At 37.3% G+C, this 25240-nt stretch overlaps 1 protein-coding gene and 1 long non-coding RNA gene across 4 annotated transcripts in view; one reads left to right on the top strand and one right to left on the bottom strand.

Annotated features, from left to right (window-relative positions):
- Nucleotides 1-17047, top strand: part of LOC110532856 (HBS1-like protein) — a 104051-nt gene extending 87004 nt beyond the window's left edge. For all 3 annotated transcript variants that reach the window (XM_036973342.1, XM_036973344.1, XM_036973343.1), the window contains 6 exons: nt 5457-5561; nt 7785-7875; nt 11508-11616; nt 11959-12059; nt 15905-16049; nt 16779-17047. In XM_036973342.1, coding sequence (XP_036829237.1) covers nt 5457-5561; nt 7785-7875; nt 11508-11616; nt 11959-12059; nt 15905-16049; nt 16779-16790 — 563 coding nt within the window. In that variant the 3' untranslated portion in view covers nt 16791-17047. The remainder of the gene's footprint in view (nt 1-5456; nt 5562-7784; nt 7876-11507; nt 11617-11958; nt 12060-15904; nt 16050-16778) is intronic.
- Nucleotides 7872-8779, bottom strand: LOC118948240. The gene is made up of 3 exons (XR_005042094.1): nt 8102-8779; nt 7974-8039; nt 7872-7907 (listed from the first exon to the last, which is right to left on the bottom strand). It is a non-coding gene; the product is annotated as an uncharacterized LOC118948240 (long non-coding RNA).
- Nucleotides 17048-25240: the final 8193 nt, after the last annotated feature.

Here is a 25240-nt window from a genome sequence, read left to right as displayed (position 1 = left end):
ATAGATACAGATACATTACATAGATATAGATACATTACATGGATACATTACATAGATACATTACATAGATACAGATATATTACATAGATACATTACATAGATACAGATACATTACATAGATATAGATACATTACATGGATACATTACATAGATACAGATACATTACATAGATACAGATACATTACATGGATACATTACATAGATACATTACATAGATACATTACATAGATACATTACATAGATACATTACATAGATACAGATATATTACATAGATACATTACATAGATACATTACATGGATACAGATACATTACATGGATACATTACATAGATACATTACATAGATACATTACATAGATACATTACATAGATACATTACATAGATACATTACATATATACAGATACATTACATAGATACAGATACATTACATAGATACATTACATAGATACATTACATAGATATAGATACATTACATAGATACATTACATAGATACATTACATATATACATTACATAGATACATTACATAGATACATTACATATATACAGATACATTACATAGATACAGATACATTACATAGATACATTACATAGATACATTACATAGATATAGATACATTACATAGATACATTACATAGATACAGATACATTACATAGATACAGATACATTACATAGATACATTACATAGATACATTACATAGATATAGATACATTACATAGATACAGATACATTACATAGATACATTACATGGATACATTACATAGATACAGATACATTACATGGATACATTACATAGATACATTACATAGATATAGATACATTACATAGATACAGATACACTACATAGATATAGATACATTACATAGATACATTACATAGATACATTACATAGATACATTACATAGATACAGATACACTACATAGATATAGATACATTACATAGATATAGATACATTACATAGATATAGATACATTACATAGATACATTACATAGATACATTACATAGATACAGATACATTACATAGATATAGATACATTACATGGATACATTACATAGATACATTACATAGATACAGATACACTACATAGATATAGATACATTACATAGATACATTACATAGATACAGATACACTACATAGCTACAGATACATTACATAGATACATTACATAGATACATTACATAGATACATTACATAGATACATTACATAGATACAGATACATTACATAGATATAGATACATTACATGGATACATTACATAGATACATTACATAGATATAGATACATTACATAGATACAGATACATTACATAGATATAGATACATTACATGGATACATTACATAGATACATTACATAGATACAGATATATTACATAGATACATTACATAGATACAGATACATTACATAGATATAGATACATTACATGGATACATTACATAGATACAGATACATTACATAGATACAGATACATTACATGGATACATTACATAGATACATTACATAGATACATTACATAGATACATTACATAGATACATTACATAGATACAGATATATTACATAGATACATTACATAGATACATTACATGGATACAGATACATTACATGGATACATTACATAGATACATTACATAGATACATTACATAGATACATTACATAGATACATTACATAGATACAGATATATTACATAGATACATTACATAGATACAGATACATTACATGGATACATTACATAGATACAGATACATTACATAGATACAGATACATTACATAGATATAGATACATTACATAGATACATTACATAGATACATTACATAGATATAGATACATTACATAGATACATTACATAGATACATTACATATATACAGATACATTACATAGATACATTACATAGATACAGATACATTACATGGATACATTACATAGATACAGATACATTACATAGATATAGATACATTACATGGATACATTACATAGATACAGATACATTACATAGATACAGATACATTACATAGATATAGATACATTACATAGATACAGATACATTACATAGATACAGATACATTACATAGATACATTACATAGATACATTACATAGATACATTACATAGATACATTACATAGATACAGATACATTACATAGATACAGATACATTACATGGATACATTACATAGATACATTACATAGATACATTACATGGATACATTACATAGATACAGATACATTACATAGATACAGATACATTACATGGATACAGATACATTACATAGATACATTACATAGATACAGATACATTACATAGATACAGATACATTACATAGATACAGATACATTACATAGATACAGATACATTACATAGATACAGATACATTACATAGATACAGATACATTACATAGATACAGATACATTACATAGATATAGATACATTACATAGATACAGATACATTACATAGATACAGATACATTACATAGATACATTACATAGATACATTACATAGATACATTACATGGATACATTACATAGATACAGATACATTACATAGATACAGATACATTACATGGATACATTACATAGATACAGATACATTACATAGATACATTACATAGATACAGATACATTACATGGATACATTACATAGATACAGATACATTACATAGATACAGATACATTACATAGATACATTACATAGATACATTACATAGATACAGATACATTACATAGATACATTACATAGATACAGATACATTACATGGATACATTACATAGATACAGATACATTACATAGATACATTACATAGATACAGATACATTACATAGATATAGATACATTACATGGATACAGATACATTACATAGATACATTACATAGATATAGATACATTACATAGATACAGATACATTACATAGATACATTACATAGATACAGATACATTACATAGATACAGATACATTACATAGATATAGATACATTACATAGATACAGATACATTACATAGATACATTACATAGATACAGATACATTACATAGATACAGATACATTACATAGATACATTACATAGATACATTACATAGATACATTACATAGATACAGATACATTACATAGATACACTACATAGATACAGATACATTACATAGATACATTACATAGATACAGATACATTACATAGATACATTACATAGATACATTACATAGATATAGATACATTACATCGATACATTACATAGATATAGATACATTACATAGATACAGATACACTACATAGATATAGATACATTACATAGATACATTACATAGATACATTACATAGATACATTACATAGATATAGATACATTACATAGATACAGATACATTACATAGATACAGATACATTACATGGATACAGATACATTACATAGATATAGATACATTACATGGATACATTACATCGATACATTACATAGATATAGATACATTACATAGATACAGATACATTACATGGATACAGATACATTACATAGATATAGATACATTACATAGATACAGATACATTACATAGATACATTACATAGATATAGATACATTACATAGATATAGATACATTACATAGATATAGATACATTACATGGATACATTACATCGATACATTACATAGATATAGATACATTACATAGATATAGATACATTACATAGATATAGATACATTACATGGATACATTACATGGATACATTACATAGATACAGATACACTACATAGATATAGATACATTACATAGATACATTACATAGATACAGATACATTACATGGATACATTACATAGATACATTACATAGATATAGATACATTACATAGATACAGATACATTACATAGATACATTACATGGATACATTACATCGATACATTACATAGATACATTACATAGATATAGATACATTACATAGATACAGATACATTACATGGATACATTACATAGATATAGATACATTACATAGATACAGATACATTACATGGATACATTACATAGATACATTACATGGATACATTACATCGATACATTACATCGATACATTACATAGATATAGATACATTACATAGATACAGATACATTACATGGATACAGATACATTACATAGATATAGATACATTACATAGATACAGATACATTACATAGATACAGATACATAGATACAGATACATTACATAGATACAGATACATTACATAGATACAGATACATTACATAGATACAGATACATTACATCGATACATTACATAGATACAGATACATTACATAGATACAGATACATTACATAGAAACTAGCCTTGTGCTGAACAAGGGATTCCCTATAATGGAAGCTTGGGGAAGTGTCATTGCATTAATGCCCTAAAGAGGGTCAGAACCGGTTCTCAGTCTGTGACTCCTCACATCACGTCAAACCAATGAAATGCCTTGCTTGGTCAGAGCTCCAGGGGTGGTCACAGTCTTAGTGTTGTCGGAGCTACAGACTGAAGATGTTAACTAAACAACCGCTGTTGGCTAAACGTTTTAATTCTATGACAGCATGCTGATTTTCAGCATTTCTCTGCTATTTCCATATGAACTAAAATTGCAGTTAGATAGGAGACATGTTCTACAATGTTGGCCCTATCAATATTTTTAATTTAGACGTTTCTAAAGTGATATTTGGCTGTAAAGGCTAGCATGAGGGACAGGAAGTAGCTAGACGCAGTGAGATTTATTTTGAGAAAAGTCAGCTGACCTTGTAAGCTACCTAGCTAGTTACATTTCTCTCACGATTATAAAGCCAACAATTTTTTTTATAAAAAAAACCCAGCATATTATTGATCTAACAGGTCGCTAGCTTATCCATAGACGTTACATGGTTGCTATGGGAACAACCGCAATTACTTTTGAAGTGACATTGCTAAAAAAAAATGAACGAACTAAAGTCAAATGTACAAAATGATATATCGAACCTGTAATGCAAATCTCCAATAGCCTAATTATCACTTCCTTATTTTCATACTGGACCTAAATTACACGGGTTGGATTTGTACTGAACTATGTTAAATGTCATTCTTTAAAAAGCCCTTCTTACATCAGCTGATATCTCAAAGTGCTGTACAGAAACCCAGCCTAAAACCCCAAACAGCAAGCAATGCAGGTGTAGAAGCACGGTGGCTAGGAAAAACTTAATCAGCTTCATGATATGCTACACCTGTCAGGTGGCAGGTGGATTACCTCTTTTTAAAGATCAGTGTTCTGTGTTCTAACCCTGTTCTCTGTGGTTCTAGATCAGGGTTCTGTGTTCTAACCCTGTTCTCTGTGGTTCTAGATCAGGGTTCTGTGTTCTAACCCTGTTCTCTGTGGTTCTAGATCAGGGTTCTGTGTTCTAACCCTGTTCTCTGTGGTTCTAGATCAGGGCTCATGGTTCTGTGTTCTAACCCTCTTCTCTGTGGTTCTAGATCAGGGCTCAGGGTTCTGTGTAACAGGGAAGATCGAGGCGGGCTACATTCAGACAGGAGACCGAGTACTGGCCATGCCCCCCAATGAGACATGCACTGTTAAAGGTACTGTCTGTCTCTCTGTGTCTGTATCTCTGTCTGTATCTCTGTGTATCTCTCTGTGTCTGTATCTCTCTGTGTCTGTTTCTGTGTGTCTGTATCTCTGTGTCTGTTTCTGTGTGTCTGTATCTCTGTGTCTGTATCTCTCTCTGTCTGTATCTCTCTGTGTCTGTATCTCTCTGTGTCTGTATCTCTGTGTCTGTATCTCTCTGTGTCTGTATCTCTCTGTGTCTGTATCTCTCTGTGTCTGTATCTCTCTGTGTCTGTATCTCTCTCTGTCTGTATCTCTCTGTGTCTGTATCTCTCTCTGTCTGTATCTCTCTGTGTCTGTATCTCTCTGTGTCTGTATCTATCTGTGTCTGTATCTCTCTGTGTCTGTATCTCTCTGTGTCTGTATCTCTCTGTGTCTGTATCTCTGCGTGTCTGTATCTCTCTGTGTCTGTATCTCTCTCTGTCTGTATCTCTCTGTGTCTGTATCTCTCTGTGTCTGTCTCTCTCTGTGTCTGTATCTCTCTGTGTCTGTATCTCTCTGTGTCTGTCTCTCTCTGTGTCTGTCTCTCTCTGTGTCTGTATCTCTCTGTGTCTGTATCTCTCTGTGTCTGTCTCTCTCTGTGTCTGTATCTCTCTGTGTCTGTATCTCTCTGTGTCTGTATCTCTCTGTGTCTGTATCTCTGTGTATCTCTCTGTGTCTGTATCTCTCTGTGTCTGTATCTCTCTGTGTCTGTCTCTCTCTGTGTCTGTATCTCTCTGTGTCTGTTTCTGTGTGTCTGTCTCTCTGTGTCTGTATCTCTCTGTGTCTGTATCTCTCTGTGTCTGTATCTCTGTGTATCTCTCTGTGTCTGTATCTCTCTGTGTCTGTCTCTCTGTGTCTGTTTCTGTGTGTCTGTCTCTCTGTGTCTGTTTCTGTGTGTCTGTCTCTCTGTGTCTATCTGTGTCTCTTTGTGTCTATGTCTCTCTGTGTCTCTGTCTCTACTCTGTGTCAATGTCCCTCTGTGTCTCTGTCTCTACTCTGTGTCTATGTTTCTCTGTCTCTATGTCTCTGTCTCTCTATGTCTCTGTGTCTGTCTCTCTGTGTCTATGTCTCTATGTGTCTCTGTCTCTACTCTGTGTCTATGTCTCTCTGTGTCTCTGTCTCTACTCTGTGTCTATGTTTATCTGTCTCTATGTCTCTGTCTCTCTATGTCTCTGTGTCTGTCTCTCTGTGTCAATGTCCCTCTGTGTCTCTGTCTCTACTCTGTGTCTATGTTTCTCTGTCTCTATGTCTCTGTCTCTCTATGTCTCTGTGTCTGTCTCTCTGTGTCTATGTCTCTCTGTGTCTCTGTCTCTACTCTGTGTCTATGTCTCTCTGTGTCTCTGTCTCTACTCTGTGTCTATGTCTCTCTGTCTCTCTATGTCTCTGTCCCTCTATGTCTCTGTGTCTGTCTCTCTGTGTCTATGTCTCTGTGTCTCTGTCTCTACTCTGTGTCTATGTCTCTCTGTCTCTCTATGTCTCTGTCCCTCTATGTCTCTGTGTCTATGTCTCTCTGTGTCTATGTCTCTCTGTGTCTCTGTCTCTACTCTGTCTCTCGGTCTCTCTATGTATCTGTCGCTCTATGTCTCTGTCTTTGTTTCTCTGTGTCTCTGTCTCTCTGTGTCTATGTCTCTCTTTGTGTGTGTTTCTCAATGTCTAATACACCAGTGCCACCTTGTGGACATACAACACATCTTTGTCTCTCTCACTCTGTCTCTCTCTGTGTCTCTGTGTCTCTCTGTGTCTCTGTCTCTCTCACTCTGTCTCTCTCTGTGTGTCTGTCTCTCTTCTCTTTCTCTCTGTGTGTCGCTCTCTCTCTGTGTGTGTCTCTCTGTGTGTCTCTCTCGTCTCTTTCTCTGTGTGTTTTTCTCTCTCTCTCTCGCTCTGTCTCTCTCTCTCGCTCTGTGTCTCTGTCTCTCTCTCTCTCGCTCTGTGTGTCTCTCTCTCACTGTCTCTCTCTTTGTGTCTCTGGCTCTCTTTCTCCCCCTCTCTCTCCCTCTATCTCTGTCTCTCGCTCTCTCTCTCTCTCCCTCTCTGTGTCTCTCTCTCTCGCTCTGTGTCTCTGGCTCTCTTTCTCCCCCTCTATCTCTGTCTCTCTCTCCCTCTCTGTGTCTCTCTGTGTCTCTCTCTCCCCCTCTCTGTGTCGCTCTCTCTCTCGCTCTATGTGTCTCTCTCTGTCTCTCTCCCTATCTGTCTGTCTCTGTATTGTCTCTGTGTAGGTATCTCTCTCCACGATGATCCTCTGGACTGGGCAGCAGCAGGAGATCATGTTAGTCTGACCGTCACTGGCATGGACATCATCAAGATTAAGTTAGTATATAACCTAACCTCTAACCCCTAACCTCTAACCCAAACCCACTGGCATGGACAGCATCTAGATTAAGTTAGTATATAACCTAACCCCTAACCTCTAACCCAAACCCACTGGCATGGACAGCATCTAGATTAAGTTAGTATATAACCTAACCCCTAACCTCTAACCCCTAACCCAAACCCACTGGCATGGGCAGCATCTAGATTAAGTATAGAACCTAACCTCTAACCCCTAACCTCTAACCCAAACCCACTGGCATGGACAGCATCTAGATTAAGTTAGTATATAACCTAACCCCTAACCTCTAACCCAAACCCACTGGCATGGACAGCATCTAGATTAAGTTAGTATATAACCTAACCCCTAACCTCTAACCCCTAACCCAAACCCACTGGCATGGGCAGCATCTAGATTAAGTATAGAACCTAACCTCTAACCCCTAACCTCTAACCCAAACCCACTGGCATGGGCATTATCTAGATTAAGTTAGTATATAACCTAACCTCTAACCCCTAACCTCTAACCCAAACCCACTGGCATGGACAGCATCTAGATTAAGTTAGTATATAACCTAACCCCTAACCTCTAACCCCTAACCTCTAACCCAAACCCACTGGCATGGACATTATCTAGATTAAGTTAGTATATAACCTAACCCCTAACCTCTAACCCCTAACCTCTAACCCAAACCCACTGGCATGGACAGCATCTAGATTAAGTTAGTATATAACCTAACCCCTAACCTCTAACCCCTAACCTCTAACCCAAACCCACTGGCATGGACATTATCTAGATTAAGTTAGTATATAACCTAACCCCTAACCTCTAACCCCTAACCCAAACCCACTGGCATGGGCAGCATCTAGATTAAGTATAGAACCTAACCCCTAACCCCTAACCTCTAACCTATATATATATATATATATATATATATATATATATATATATATATACACTGCTCAAAAAAATAAAGGGAACACTAAAATAACACATCCTAGATCTGAATGAATGAAATATTCTTATTAAATACTTTTGTCTTTACATAGTTGAATGTGCTGACAACAAAATCACACAAAAATTATCAATGGAAATCAAATGTATCAACCCATGGAGGTCTGGATTTGGAGTCACACTCAAAATTAAAGTGGAAAACCACACTACAGGCTGATCCAACTTTGATGTAATGTCCTTAAAACAACTCAAAATGAGGCTCAGTAGTGTGTGTGGCCTCCACGTGCCTGTATGACCTCCCTACAACTCCTGGGCATGCTCCTGATGAGGTGGCGGATGGTCTCCTGAGGGATCTCCTCCCAGACCTGGACTAAAGCATCCGCCAACTCCTGGACAGTCTGTGGTGCAACGTGGCGTTGGTGGATGGAGCGAGACATGATGTCCCAGATGTGCTCAATTGGATTCAGGTCTGGGGAACGGGCCGGCCAGTCCATAGCATCAATGCCTTCCTCTTGCAGGAACTGCTGACACACTCCAGCCACATGAGGTCTAGCATTGTCTTGCATTAGGAGGAACCCAGGGCCAACCGCACCAGCTTATGGTCTCACAAGGGGTCTGAGGATCTCATCTCGGTACCTAATGGCAGTCAGGCTACCTCTGGCGAGCACATGGAGGGCTGTGCGGCCCCCCAAAGAAATGCCACCCTACCCCACACCATGACTGACCCACCGCCAAACCGGTCATGCTGGAGGATGTTGCAGGCAGCAGAACGTTCTCCACGGCGTCTCCAGACTGTCACGTGTGCTCAGTGTGAACCTGCTTGCATCTGTGAAGAGCACAGGGCACCAGTGGCGAATTTGCCAATCTTGGTGTTCTCTGGCAAATGCCAAACGTCCTGCACGGTGTTGGGCTGTAAGCACAACCCCCACCTGTGGACGTTGGGCCCTCATACCACCCTCATGGAGTCTGTTTCTGACCGTTTGAGCAGACACATGCACATTTGTGGCCTGCTGGAGGTCATTTTTCAGGGCTCTGGCAGTGCTCCTCCTGCTCCTCCTTGCACAAAGGCGGAGGTAGCGGTCCTGCTGCTGGGTTGTTGCCCTCCTACGGCCTCCTCCACGTCTCCTGATGTACAGGCCTGTCTCCTGGTAGCGCCTCCATGCTCTGGACACTACGCTGACAGACACAGCAAACCTTCTTGCCACATCTCGCATTGATGTGTCATCCTGGATGAGCTGCACTACCTAAGCCACTTGTGTGGGTTGTAGACTCCGTCTCATGCTACCACTAGAGTGAAAGCACCGCAAAAGTGACCAAAACATCAGCCAGGAAGCATAGGAACTGAGAAGTGGTCTGTGGTCACCACCTGCAGAACCACTCCTTTATTGGGGGTGTCTTGCTAATTGCCTATAATTTCCACCTGTTGTCTATTCCATTCGCACAACAGCATGTGAAATGTATTGTCAATCAGTGTTGCTTCCTAAGTGGACAGTTTGATTTCACAGAAGTGTGATTGACTTGGAGTTACATTGTGTTGTTTAAGTGTTCCCTTTATTTTTTTGAGCAGTGTATATAACATAAACGCTATCCTTAACACATGACCTCTAACCTTAACACGTGACCTCTAACCTTAACACGTGACCTCTAACCTTAACACGTGACCTCTAACCTTAACACGTGACCTCTAACCTTAACACGTGACCTCTAACCTTAACACGTGATCTCTAACCTTAACACATGACCTCTAACCCAAACCCACTGGCATGGGCAGCATCTAGATTAAGTATAGAACCTAAACCCTAACCTTAACCTCTAACCCTGCCCCACTGATCATCATCAAGATCAAGTGAGTATACAGCCCTAACCTCTAACCTCTAACCCTGCCCCACTGGTCATCATCAAGATCAAGTGAGTATACAGCCCTAACCTCTAACCCCTGACCTCTAATCAGATCAAGTGAGTGTAATTCTTTTATGTGTGTTTCTATCCCTGTAATGTTTGATCTGCGTGGCTGTATGAACTATACAAGGTGTCTACAGCTTTCCACAGGGATACTGGCCCTTGTTGACTCTAATGCTTCCCACAGTTGTGTCAAGTTGGCTGGATGTCCTTTGGGTGGTGGACCATTCTTGATACACACAGAGAAACTGTTGATTGTGAAAAACCCAGCAGCGTTGCAGTTCTTGACACAAACCAGTGTGCCTGGCACCTACTACCATACCCTGTTCAAAGGCACTTAAATATTTAGTCTTGTCCATTCACCCTCTGAATGGCACAGACACAATCCATGTCTCAAGGCTTAAAAATAATTATTGAAACTGCCTCCTCCCCTTCATCTTTAACCTGACTCCTCCCCTTCATCTTTAACCCGTCTCCTCCCCTTCATCTTTAACCTGACTCCTCCCCTTCATCTTTAACCCGTCTCCTCCCCTTCATCTTTAACCTGACTCCTCCCCTTCATCTTTAACCCGTCTCCTCCCCTTCATCTTTAACCTGACTCCTCCCCTTCATCTTTAACCCGTCTCCTCCCCTTTATCTACACTGATTGAAGTGGATTTAACTGGTGACATCAATAAGGGATCATAGCTTTCACCTGGATTCACCTGGTCTGGTAATGTCATGGAAAGAGCAGGTGTTCCTAATGTTTTGTCCACTCTGTCTATAATCTCTCCTCCAGTGTGGGCTGTGTGTTCTGTGATATTAAGGAGCCAATCAGAGCGTGTTCCCGCTTCAGGGCCAGAGTCCTGCTCTTCAACATAGAGGTCCCCATCACACAGGGCTTCCCCGTGAGTACACACACAAACAATCTGTGTTCCGTGGGTGGTTCTAAGTAGATTTAAGAATATTGTCTGTGTGGTTCTAAGTATGTGGTTCTAAGTGTGTGGTTCAGTGTGGTTCAGTGTGTGGTTCTAAGTATGTGGTTCTAAGTGTGTGGTTCAGTGTGTGAAGTATGTGGTTCTAAGTGTGTGGTTCAGTGTGTGAAGTGTGTGGTTCTAAGTATGTGGTTCTAAGTGTGTGGTTCAGTGTGTGGTTCTAAGTATGTGGTTCTAAGTGTGTGAAGTGTGTGGTTCTAAGTATGTGGTTGAGTGTGTGAAGTGTGGGGTTCTAAGTGTGTGTTCTGTGCGTAGGTTGTGTTGCACTACCAGACGATCAGTGAACCGGCCACCATTAGGAAGCTGGTCAGCGTTCTGCACAAGAGCAGCGGGGAGGTGCTCAAGAAGAAACCCAAGTGAGTATCAAGGTGAAGTCTTCCTAGATGATGAAGCTGCTTCAAGCTGAGGGACCATAGAAGAAGAGAAGTTTTGGCCTCGCTTATCACGCGGTTTTGTTTTGCTGAGGAAGTCGGCCCGATATCCCTACGTCTGATTCTACCTTTTTATGTCAATGCAGTTCTGTAGTCTCAGGATCAAGGATCAACTCTGCCGAAATAATGTCTTCAGTGTTGTGATGCAGTCAGTAAACATCGCATTAACATTGTGTATTTGGTTGGGTTGTAAACGGGAACATGTATTCATACCGAACTGTTCGGCACAGGGATCTCGGTTCTGTCCTCACTGTGGAACCCGAATGAATTCCTTAAATAGATATTTATCAAATGAAAACACAATGCCTACAGGCTACAGCCGAAGCTACATACTGAGCTGAAAATGTTACAGACTATTCTGTTCTACAACTAGAGCCTACGTACACGTTATAGAGATTCTAATCTTAATTGGCACATTTCAAACGATCCTTTTGTGAGGTACAGGCAGGAACTAGTTCTGTACAATGGCGGGGTCGATTAAACCAGAATCTGAGGATCCATCGTTATAATCTGTAGTTTGGGAACATGTTGAGGTCACAGTAGAGATGGACAAGAGTGGTGGATAATGCGTGAGTGGTATGTCGTCGCCACGCTCAACGAGAATAGCTGCTGCCATCACTTCATCACCCCAGTATATCGACGGAAACACACAGAAACAACACAACCGTCCTTTGGCAGCTGATTCTGACCGGGCCAAAGAAGGAGAGATAGATACGTAGGCTTTGTTTTTATTTTTTAATGTCTTGTTTATAGCCGCTCCCATTCTCAGTGGTTGAGAATAGTTTAGATTTCAGCACCATGTCACATTTCTCGAGCCACGTTGCGAACTCTTGAACCCATTTCAGTAAACGGGTAGAACCCGATCAGTGCAGTCGGAAAGTATTCAGACCCCTTCCCCTTTAACACATTTTGTTGCACAACTCTAAAATGGGTTAAATTATTTTCCTTTGGGAGGAAATCTACATCATCAATCTACAACCAATGCCTCATAATGATTCATCGAAAATAGGTTTTTACAAAATTGAGCAAATTTATAACAAATTTAAATCAGAAGCTTATTTACATAAGTATTCAGACTCAAAATTGAACTCGGGTGCCTCCTGATTCCGTTGATCATCCCTGAGATGTTTCTACAACTTGATTGGAGTCCACCTGTGGTCAATTCAATTGATTGGATATGATTTTGAAAAGCACACATCTGTCTATATAAGGTCCCACAGTTGACAGTGCATGTCAGAGTAAAAACCAAGCTATGATGTCAAAGGAATTGTCTGTAGAGCTCCAAGACATGATTGTGTGGAGGCACATATCTGGGGAAGGGTACCAAAAAATGTCTTTATCATTGAAGGTCCCAAAGAACACAGTGGCCTCCATCATTCTTATATGGAAGACGTTTGGAACCGCCAAACTGAACAATCGAGGCCTTGGTCAGGGAGGTGACCGATGGTCACTCTGACAGAGCTCCAGAGTTCCTCTGTGGAGATGGGAGAACCTTCCAGATGGACAACCCATCTCTGCAGCACTCCACCAATCAGGCCTTTATGGTAGAGTGGCCAAAAAGAAGCCACTCCTCAGTAAAAGGCACACGACAGCCCTCTTGGAGTTTGCCGAAAGGCACCTAAAGGACTCTCCGACCATGAGAAACAAGAGTCTCTGGTCTGATGAAACCAAGATTGAACTCTTTGGCCTGAATGCCAAGTGTCACGTCTGGAGGAAACCTGGCACCATCTCTACGGTGAAGCATGGTGGTGGCAGCATCATACTGTGGGGATGTTTTTCAGCGGCAGGGACTGGGAGACTAGTCAGGATCGAGGGAAAGATGAACAGAACAAAGTACAGAGAGATCCTTGATGAAAACCTGCTCCAGAGCTCTCAGAACTTCAGACTGGAGTGAAGGTTCACCTTCCAAAAGGACAACGACCCTAAGCACACAGCCAAGACAACGCAAGAGTGGCTTCAGGACAAGTCTCTGAATGTCCTTGAGTGGCCCAACCAGAGCCTGGGCTTGAACCCGATCTTACAACTCTAGAGAGACCTGAAAATAGCTGTGCAGCGACGCTCCCCATCGAATCTGACAGAGCTTGAGAGGATCTGCAGAGAAGAATGGTAGAAACTCCCCAAATACAGGTGTGCCAATCTAGTAGCGTCAAACCCAAGAAGACTCGAGGCTGTAATCGCTGCCAAAGGTGCTTCAACAAAGTACTGAGTAAAGGGTCTGAATACTTATTTAAATGTGATATTTCATTTGGGTTTTTTTTTTTGTGTACATTTGCAAAAATGTTTAAAAAACCTGTTTTTGTTAACAAAGAAAAAAATAAATGGAATCCATTTCAGAATAAGGCTGTACCTTAAAACAATTTGTAAAAAGTCAAGGGGTCTGAATACTTTCTGAATGCACTGTACAGTATCCAAAGCCGAGCTATTCAATGAGTTCGCCACCCACAATGAGTTAGCCACCCACAATGAGTTAGCCACCCACAATGTGTTAGCCACCCACAATGAGTTAGCCACCCACAATGAGTTAGCCACCCACAATGTGTTAGCCACCCACAATGAGTTAGCCACCCACAATGTGTTAACCACCCACAATGAGTTAGCCACCCACAATGAGTTAGCCACCCACAATGAGTTAGCCACCCACAATGAGTTAGCCACCCACAATGTGTTAGCCACCCACAATGAGTTAGCCACCCTGTGTTGCCCTTCAGAAAGAAGTCACACCCTTTGACCTCTTCTACATGGTGTTGTGTTACTGAATTTAAAATGGAGATGGTTTGTGTCACTGGGCTCTACACACAATACCTTATAATGTATTCATTTAAATGAAAAGCTGAGTCAATAAGTATTCAACCCCTTTGTTATGACAAGCTCAGCATCTAAGAATGAACATGATTTCTGAATGACTACCTCGTCTCTGTACACCACACATACTAAGGTCCCTCGGTTGAGCAGTGGATTTCAAACACAAAGTCAACCTCAAAGACCAGGGAGGTTTTCCAATGCCTCACAAAGCAGGGCAGCTATTGGTGAAAGAGTGAAAAGAAGGAAGCCTGTACAGAATAACAAAATATTCCAAAACATGCATCCTGTTTGCAACAAGGCACTAAATTAATACTGAAAAAAATGTGGCAAAGCAATTCACTTTTTTTCCGGGAATAGAAAGTATGTTTGGGACAAATTCAATAGAACACATTACTGAGTACAACTCTTCATATTTTCAAGCATAGTGATGGCTGCATCATGTTATGGGTATGTGTGTGATTGTTAAGGACGGGAGTTTTTCAGGATTAAAAAATAAACAGAATGGCGCTAAGCACAGGCAAAATCCTAGAGGAAAACCCTGGTTCGGTCTGCTTTCCAACAGACACAAGGAGATGAATTCAATCTATTTCAATGGCCCTCCAACTGGTAGTACTAGTGGGGAAAACATGAGCTCCCATCATCCTTGAGCTCCCACTTCTTCTACATGGTGACCTCTGTGACCTACTAAGGTAATGGCCTCTATAACGACTTCAAAACGGGTAAATTCCCACATGGTCACGAACGCAGCATCCGAGTGGAAACTTGACCCAACGTAACAATCCTGTCACAACAGACAATTGGAACAGGAACATTGTGAATGGCATTTAATTTTCCCGATGTACCAAAGCCGATCCGTGAGCCCCAAAACGTCAATACGTACCGAATCATGGGTTTGGTGAACCGTTACACCCTTTTAGTGTTGGGAAAGAATGTGAATGTTGTATAAACGTTTGTTTAATGTTGTGTAGGTGTCTGGGTAAGGGTATGAACGCGATGGTGGAGATCCAGACCCAGAGGCCCGTGGCGTTGGAGCTCTATAAGGACTTCAAGGAGCTGGGACGCTTCATGCTGAGATACGTAGGGTCAACCATCGCTGCCGGGGTCGTCACCGAGGTAACCAGGCTCCGGCCTTCTCCTCTTCCTACCTGAGGAAAATATATCTACATTGTAGCCTTTTGTCCCAAACGGCAACCTATTCCCTATATAGTGCACTACTTTAGACCAGAGCCCTATTCTCTATGTAGTGCACTACTTTAGACCAGAGCCCTATTCCCTATATAGTTCACTACTATAGACCAGAGCCATATTCCCTATATAGTGCACTACTATAGTCCAGAGCCCTATTCCCTATATAGTGCACTACTTTAGACCAGAGCCCTATTCCCTATATAGTTCACTACTTTAGACCAGAGCCCTATTCCCTATATAGTGCACTACTTTAGACCAGAGCCCTATTCCCTATATAGTGCACTACTTTAGACCAGAGCCCTATTCCCTATATAGTGCACTACTTTAGACCAGAGCCCTATTCCCTATATAGTGCACTACTTTAGACCAGAGCCCTATGGCACCCTATTCCCTATATAGTGTCAGAGACCTATGGGCCCTGGTCAAAATTAGTGTACTATATAGGGAATAGGGCTCTGGTCTAAAGTAGTGTACTATATAGGGAATAGGGCCCCATTTGGGATAGAACCCTAATGTTCTATCTGAGCAGACAGAACAGACCAAACCTGCTGGAGTTACAGGCAGTTCACCTGCCTGTTGTGAAGGATATGGTTGCCGTAAACTTTAGAGATCAAGATTTGAACCTAGTCTTGGTTTTGTGTATTTTCTCTGCAGATCAAAGAATGACGAGTGGTCTGATCCAGCTGGATCAAGTCAGAACTGGACCCAGAGACTGCATGACAGACGGCTAGCTGCAGACTGACAGACAGACAGACAGACAAAGTGCAATTCCTTCAGAGATTGACAGAAGTGTCATTCACAGACTGAGTGTTCACATCCATCCCTCTATCTATCTATCCATCCCTCTATCTATCTATCCATCCAGAAGTTACCGAACAAGATGAAGTAAACGATGAACCAATAAAAGATCAATTCCAGCTGTTTTTTATCTCGATATCAAATCATTTCTGGGTAACAATGAAGTATCTTACTTTGATTGTTTTTCAATTAAAATGGTCAACAAAAAAAAAACATAAATTTGCTTCATAGCAAATAGTAATTTCTGTCTGGAAGTCGTGTGAGTGGGGGAAACTGAACACTAGCTGTTATTGGCAGAGAGGTTTGGAACTCTTTCTTATTGGTCTATTAACTAATTTACCCAAAACTCTGTCCTATCAAAACGGTCAGAATTTTCAGGCAGTCTTTTCAAACTTCTCTTTTCACAGTGTTATTCTAACCTCATGGTATATAAATACTGTATATATTAAACACAGGAAAATCGTGTTTTTGACTACATTGGGCCTAGGGCTGTGATGGTCATGAAATGTTGTCAGCCGGTTGTTGACAAGAATATAACTGCCGGTCTCACATTGATCGTTAATTAACATAAACACATTTAGCATCACCTGTCTTCCACACACAGCCTACAAGCCACTGATACAGACCTTTGGAACATCTACATTTTAAAAAGTAAAATAAATCCATGTAATATAGCCTACACCATCACAATAAATCCATGTAATATAGTCTACACCATCACAATAAATCCATGTAATATAGTCTCCCTACACCATCACAATAAATCCATGTAATATAGTCTACACCTTCACAATAAATCCATGTAATATAGTCTACCTACACCATCACAATAAATCCATGTAATATAGTCTACCTACATCATCACAATAAATCCATGTAATATAGTCTACACCATCACAATAAATCCATGTAATATAGTCTACACCATCACAATAAATCCATGTAATATAGTCTACACCATCACAATAAATCCATGTAATATAGTCTACCTACACCATCACAATAAATCCATGTAATATAGTCTATACCTTCACAATAAATCCATGTAATATAGCCTACACCTTCACAATAAATCCATGTAATATAGTCTACACCATCACAATAAATCCATGTAATATAGTCTACACCATCACAATAAATCCATGTAATATAGTCTACACCATCACAATAAATCCATGTAATTTAGTCTACCTACACCATCACAATAAATCCATGTAATATAGTCTACACCATCACAATAAATCCATGTAATATAGTCTACACCTTCACAATAAATCCATGTAATATAGCCTACACCATCACAATAAATCCATGTAATATAGTCTACCTACACCATCACAATAAATCCATGTAATTTAGTCTACCTACACCATCACAATAAATCCATGTAATATAGTCTACACCATGACAATAAATCCATGTAATATAGTCTACACCATCACAATAAATCCATGTAATATAGTCTACACCATCACAATAAATCCATGTAATATAGTCTACACCATCACAATAAATCCATGTAATATAGTCTACACCATCACAATAAATCCATGTAATATAGTCTACACCATCACAATAAATCCATGTAATATAGTCTACACCATCACAATAAATCCATGTAATATAGTCTACACCATCACAATAAATCCATGTAATATAGTCTACACCATCACAATAAATCCATGTAATATAGCCTACACCATCACAATAAATCCATGTAATATAGTCTACACCATCACAATAAATCCATGTAATATAGTCTACACCATCACAATAAATCCATGTAATATAGTCTACCTACACCATCACAATAAATCCATGTAATATAGTCTACCTACACCATCACAATAAATCCATGTAATATAGTCTACACCATCACAATAAATCCATGTAATATAGTCTACCTACACCATCACAATAAATCCATGTAATATAGTCTACCTACACCATCACAATAAATCCATGTAATATAGTCTACACCATCACAATAAATCCATGTAATATAGTCTACACCATCACAATAAATCCATGTAATATAGTGTACCTACACCATCACAATAAATCCATGTAATATAGTCTACCTACACCATCACAATAAATCCATGTAATATAGTCTACCTACACCATCACAATAAATCCATGTAATATAGTCTACCTACACCATCACAATAAATCCATGTAATATAGTCTACACCATCACAATAAATCCATGTAATATAGTCTACCTACACCATCACAATAAATCCATGTAATATAGTCTACACCATCACAATAAATCCATGTAATATAGTCTACACCATCACAATAAATCCATGTAATATAGTCTACACCATCACAATAAATCCATGTAATATAGTGTACCTACACCATCACAATAAATCCATGTAATATAGTCTACCTACACCATCACAATAAATCCATGTAATATAGTCTACACCATCACAATAAATCCATGTAATATAGTCTACCTACACCATCACAATAAATCCATGTAATATAGTCTACACCATCACAATAAATCCATGTAATATAGTCTACCTACACCATCACAATAAATCCATGTAATATAGTCTACACCATCACAATAAATCCATGTAATATAGTCTACCTACACCATCACAATAAATCCATGTAATATAGCCTACACCATCACAATAAATCCATGTAATATAGTCTACACCTTTACAATAAATCCATGTAATATAGTCTACACCATCACAATAAATCCATGTCATATAGTCTACACCATCACAATAAATCCATGTAATATAGTCTACCTACACCATCACAATAAATCCATGTAATATAGTCTACACCATCACAATAAATCCATGTAATATAGTCTACCTACACCATCACAATAAATCCATGTAATATAGTCTACCTACACCATCACAATAAATCCATGCAATATAGTCTACCTACACCATCACAATAAATCCATGTAATATAGTCTACCTACACCATCACAATAAATCCATGTAATATAGCCTAAACCATCACAATAAATCCATGTAATATAGTCTACCTACACCATCACAATAAATCCATGTAATATAGTCTACCTACACCATCACAATAAATCCATGTAATATAGTCTACCTACACCATCACAATAAATCCATGTAATATAGCCTACACCATCACAATAAATCCATGTAATATAGTCTACCTACACCATCACAATAAATCCATGTAATATAGTCTACCTACACCATCACAATAAATCCATGTAATATAGTCTACCTACACCATCACAATAAATCCATGTAATATAGCCTACACCATCACAATAAATCCATTTAATGTAGTCTACGCCATCACAATAAATCCATGTAATATAGCCTACCTACACCATCACAATAAATCCATGTAATATAGTCTACACCATCACAATAAATCCATGTAATATAGTCTACCTACACCATCACAATAAATCCTTTTAATATAGTCTACCTACACCATCACAATAAATCCATGTAATATAGTCTACCTACACCTTCACAATAAATCCATGTAATATAGTCTACCTACACCATCACAATAAATCCATGTAATATAGTCTACACCATCACAATAAATCCATGTAATATAGTCTACCTACACCTTCACAATAAATCCATGTAATATAGTCTACCTACACCATCACAATAAATCCATGTAATATAGTCTACACCATCACAATAAATCCATGTAATATAGTCTACATACACCATCACAATAAATCCATGTAATATAGTCTACAACATCACAATAAATCCATGTAATATAGTCTACCTACACCATCACAATAAATCCATGTAATATAGTCTACACCATCACAATAAATCCATGTAATATAGTCTACACCATCACAATAAATCCATGTAATATAGTCTACCTACACCATCACAATACATCCATGTAATATAGTCTACCTACACCATCACAATAAATCCATGTAATATAGTCTACCTACACCATCACAATAATTCCATGTAATATAGTCTACCTACACCATCACAATAAATCCATGTAATATAGTCTACCTACACCATCACAATAAATCCATGTAATATAGCCTACACCATCACAATAAATCCATGTAATATAGTCTACCTACACCATCACAATAAATCCATGTAATATAGTCTACCTACACCATCACAATAAATCCATGTAATATAGTCTACCTACACCATCACAATAAATCCATGTAATATAGTCTACCTACACCATCACAATAAATCCATGTAATATAGTCTACACCATCACAATAAATCCATGTAATATAGTCTACACCATCACAATAAATCCATGTAATATAGTCTACCTACACCATCACAATAAATCCATGTAATATAGTCTACCTACACCATCACAATAAATCCATGTAATATAGTCTACCTACACCATCACAATAAATCCATGTAATATAGTCTACCTACACCATCACAATAAATCCATGTAATATAGTCTACCTACACCATCACAATAAAGCCATGTAATATAGTCTACACCTTCACAATAAATCCATGTAATATAGTCTACCTACACCATCACAATAAAGCCATGTAATATAGTCTACACCTTCACAATAAATCCATGTAATATAGTCTACCTACACTATCACAATAAATCCATGTAATATAGTCTACACCATCACAATAAATCCATGTAATATAGCCTACCTACACCATCACAATAAATCCATGTAATATAGTGTACCTACACCATCACAATAAATCCATGTAATATAGTCTACACCATCACAATAAATCCATGTAATATAGTCTACACCTTCACAATAAATCATTTTAATATAGTCTACCTACACCATCACAATAAATCCATGTAATATAGTCTACCTACACCTTCACAATAAATCCATGTAATATAGTCTACCTACACCATCACAATAAATCCATGTAATATAGTCTACACCTTCACAATAAATCATTTTAATATAGTCTACCTACACCATCACAATAAATCCATGTAATATAGTCTACACCATCACAATAAATCCATGTAATATAGTCTACATCTTCACAATAAATCCTTTTAATATAGTCTACCTACACCATCACAATAAATCCATGTAATATAGTCTACCTACACCTTCACAATAAATCCATGTAATATAGTCTACCTACACCATCACAATAAATCCATGTAATATAGTCTACACCATCACAATACATCCATGTAATATAGTCTACACCTTCACAATAAATCCATGTAATATAGTCTACCTACACCATCACAATAAATCCATGTAATATAGTCTACCTACACCATCACAATAAATCCATGTAATATAGTCTACCTACACCATCACAATAAATCCATGTAATATAGCCTACACCATCACAATAAATCCATGTAATATAGTCTACCTACACCATCACAATAAATCCATGTAATATAGTCTACCTACACCTTCACAATAAATCCATGTAATATAGTCTACACCATCACAATAAATCCATGTAATATAGTCTACACCATCACAATAAATCCATGTAATATAGTCTACCTACACCATCCCAATAAATCCATGTAATATAGTCTACCTACACCATCACAATAAATCCATGTAATATAGCCTACCTACACCATCACAATAAATCCATGTAATATAGCCTACACCTTCACAATAAATCATTTTAATATAGTCTACACCATCACAATAAATCCATGTAATATAGTCTACCTACACCATCACAATAAATCCATGTAATATAGTCTACACCATCACAATACATCCATGTAATATAGTCTACACCATCACAATAAATCCATGTATTATAGTCTACCTACACCATCACAATAAATCCATGTAATATAGTCTACACCATCACAATAAATCCATGTAATATAGTCTACCTACACCATCACAATAAATCCATGTAATATAGTCTACCTACACCATCACAATAAATCCATGTAATATAGTCTACCTACACCATCACAATAAATCCATGTAATATAGTCTACCTACACCATCACAATAAATCCATGTAATATAGTCTACCTACACCATCACAATAAATCCATGTAATATAGTCTACACCATCACAATAAATCCATGTAATATAGTCTACCTACACCATCACAATAAATCCATGTAATATAGTCTACCTACACCATCACAATAAATCCATGTAATATAGTCTACCTACACCATCACAATAAATCCATGTAATATAGTCTACACCATCACAATAAATCCATGTAATATAGTCTACCTACACCATCACAATAAATCCATGTAATATAGCCTACACCATCACAATAAATCCATGTAATATAGTCTACCTACATCATCACAATAAATCCATGTAATATAGCCTACCTACACCATCACAATAAATCCATGTAATATAGTCTACCTACACCATCACAATAAATCCATGTAATATAGTCTCCACCTTCACAATAAATCCATGTAATTTAGTCTACCTACACCATCACAATAAATCCATGTAATATAGTCTACACCTTCACAATAAATCCATGTAATATAGTCTACCTACACCATCACAATAAATCCATGTAATATAGCCTACACCTTCACAATAAATCCATGTAATGTAGTCTACACCATCACAATAAATCCATGTAATATAGCCTACACCTTCACAATAAATCCATGTAATATAGTCTACACCATCACAATAAATCCATGTAATATAGTCTACACCTTCACAATAAATCCATGTAATATAGTCTACACCTTCACAATAAATCCATGTAATATAGTCTACCTACACCATCACAATAAATCCATGTAATATAGTCTACACCTTCACAATAAATCCATGTAACATAGTCTACACCTTCACAATAAATCCATGTCATATAGTCTACCTACACCATCACAATAAATCCATGTAATATAGCCTACACCATCACAATAAATCCATGTAATATAGTCTACACCTTCACAATAAATCCATGTAATATAGTCTACACCTTCACAATAAATCCATGTAATATAGTCTACCTACACCATCACAATAAATCCATGTAATATAGTCTACCTACACCATCACAATAAATCCATGTAATATAGTCTACACCTTCACAATAAATCCATGTAACATAGTCTACACCTTCACAATAAATCCATGTAATATAGTCTACCTACACCTTCACAATAAATCCATGTAATATAGTCTACCTACACCATCACAATAAATCCATGTAATATAGTCTACACCATCACAATAAATCCATGTAATATAGTCTACCTACACCATCACAATAAATCCATGTAATATAGTCTACACCTTCACAATAAATCCATGTAACATAGTCTACACCTTCACAATAAATCCATGTCATATAGTCTACCTACACCATCACAATAAATCCATGTAATATAGCCTACACCATCACAATAAATCCATGTAATATAGTCTACCTACATCATCACAATAAATCCATGTAATATAGCCTACCTACACCATCACAATAAATCCATGTAATATAGTCTACCTACACCATCACAATAAATCCATGTAATATAGTCTCCACCTTCACAATAAATCCATGTAATTTAGTCTACCTACACCATCACAATAAATCCATGTAATATAGTCTACACCTTCACAATAAATCCATGTAATATAGTCTACCTACACCATCACAATAAATCCATGTAATATAGTCTCCACCTTCACAATAAATCCATGTAATTTAGTCTACCTACACCATCACAATAAATCCATGTAATATAGCCTACACCTTCACAATAAATCCATGTAATATAGTCTACACCATCACAATAAATCCATGTAATATAGCCTACACCTTCACAATAAATCCATGTAATATAGTCTACACCATCACAATAAATCCATGTAATATAGTCTACACCTTCACAATAAATCCATGTAATATAGTCTACCTACACCATCACAATAAATCCATGTAATATAGTCTACACCTTCACAATAAATCCATGTAATATAGTCTACCTACACCATCACAATAAATCCATGTAATATAGTCTACACCATCACAATAAATCCATGTAATATAGTCTACACCATCACAATAAATCCATGTAATATAGTCTACACCTTCACAATAAATCCATGTAACATAGTCTACACCTTCACAATAAATCCATGTAATATAGTCTACCTACACCATCACAATAAATCCATGTAATATAGCCTACACCTTCACAATAAATCAATGTAATATAGTCTACACCATCACAATAAATCCATGTAATTTAGTCTACCTACACCATCACAATAAAGCCATGTAATATAGTCTACACCATCACAATAAATCCATGTAATATAGTCTACACCATCACAATA

The sequence above is a fragment of the Oncorhynchus mykiss genome, unplaced genomic scaffold (genome assembly GCF_013265735.2).
Source record: "Oncorhynchus mykiss isolate Arlee unplaced genomic scaffold, USDA_OmykA_1.1 un_scaffold_232, whole genome shotgun sequence".
In the NCBI taxonomy this organism is placed as follows: domain Eukaryota; kingdom Metazoa; phylum Chordata; class Actinopteri; order Salmoniformes; family Salmonidae; genus Oncorhynchus; species Oncorhynchus mykiss.
The sequence above is the reverse complement of the archived record's forward strand: the minus strand, read 5'-3'. Positions and strand labels throughout refer to the sequence as shown.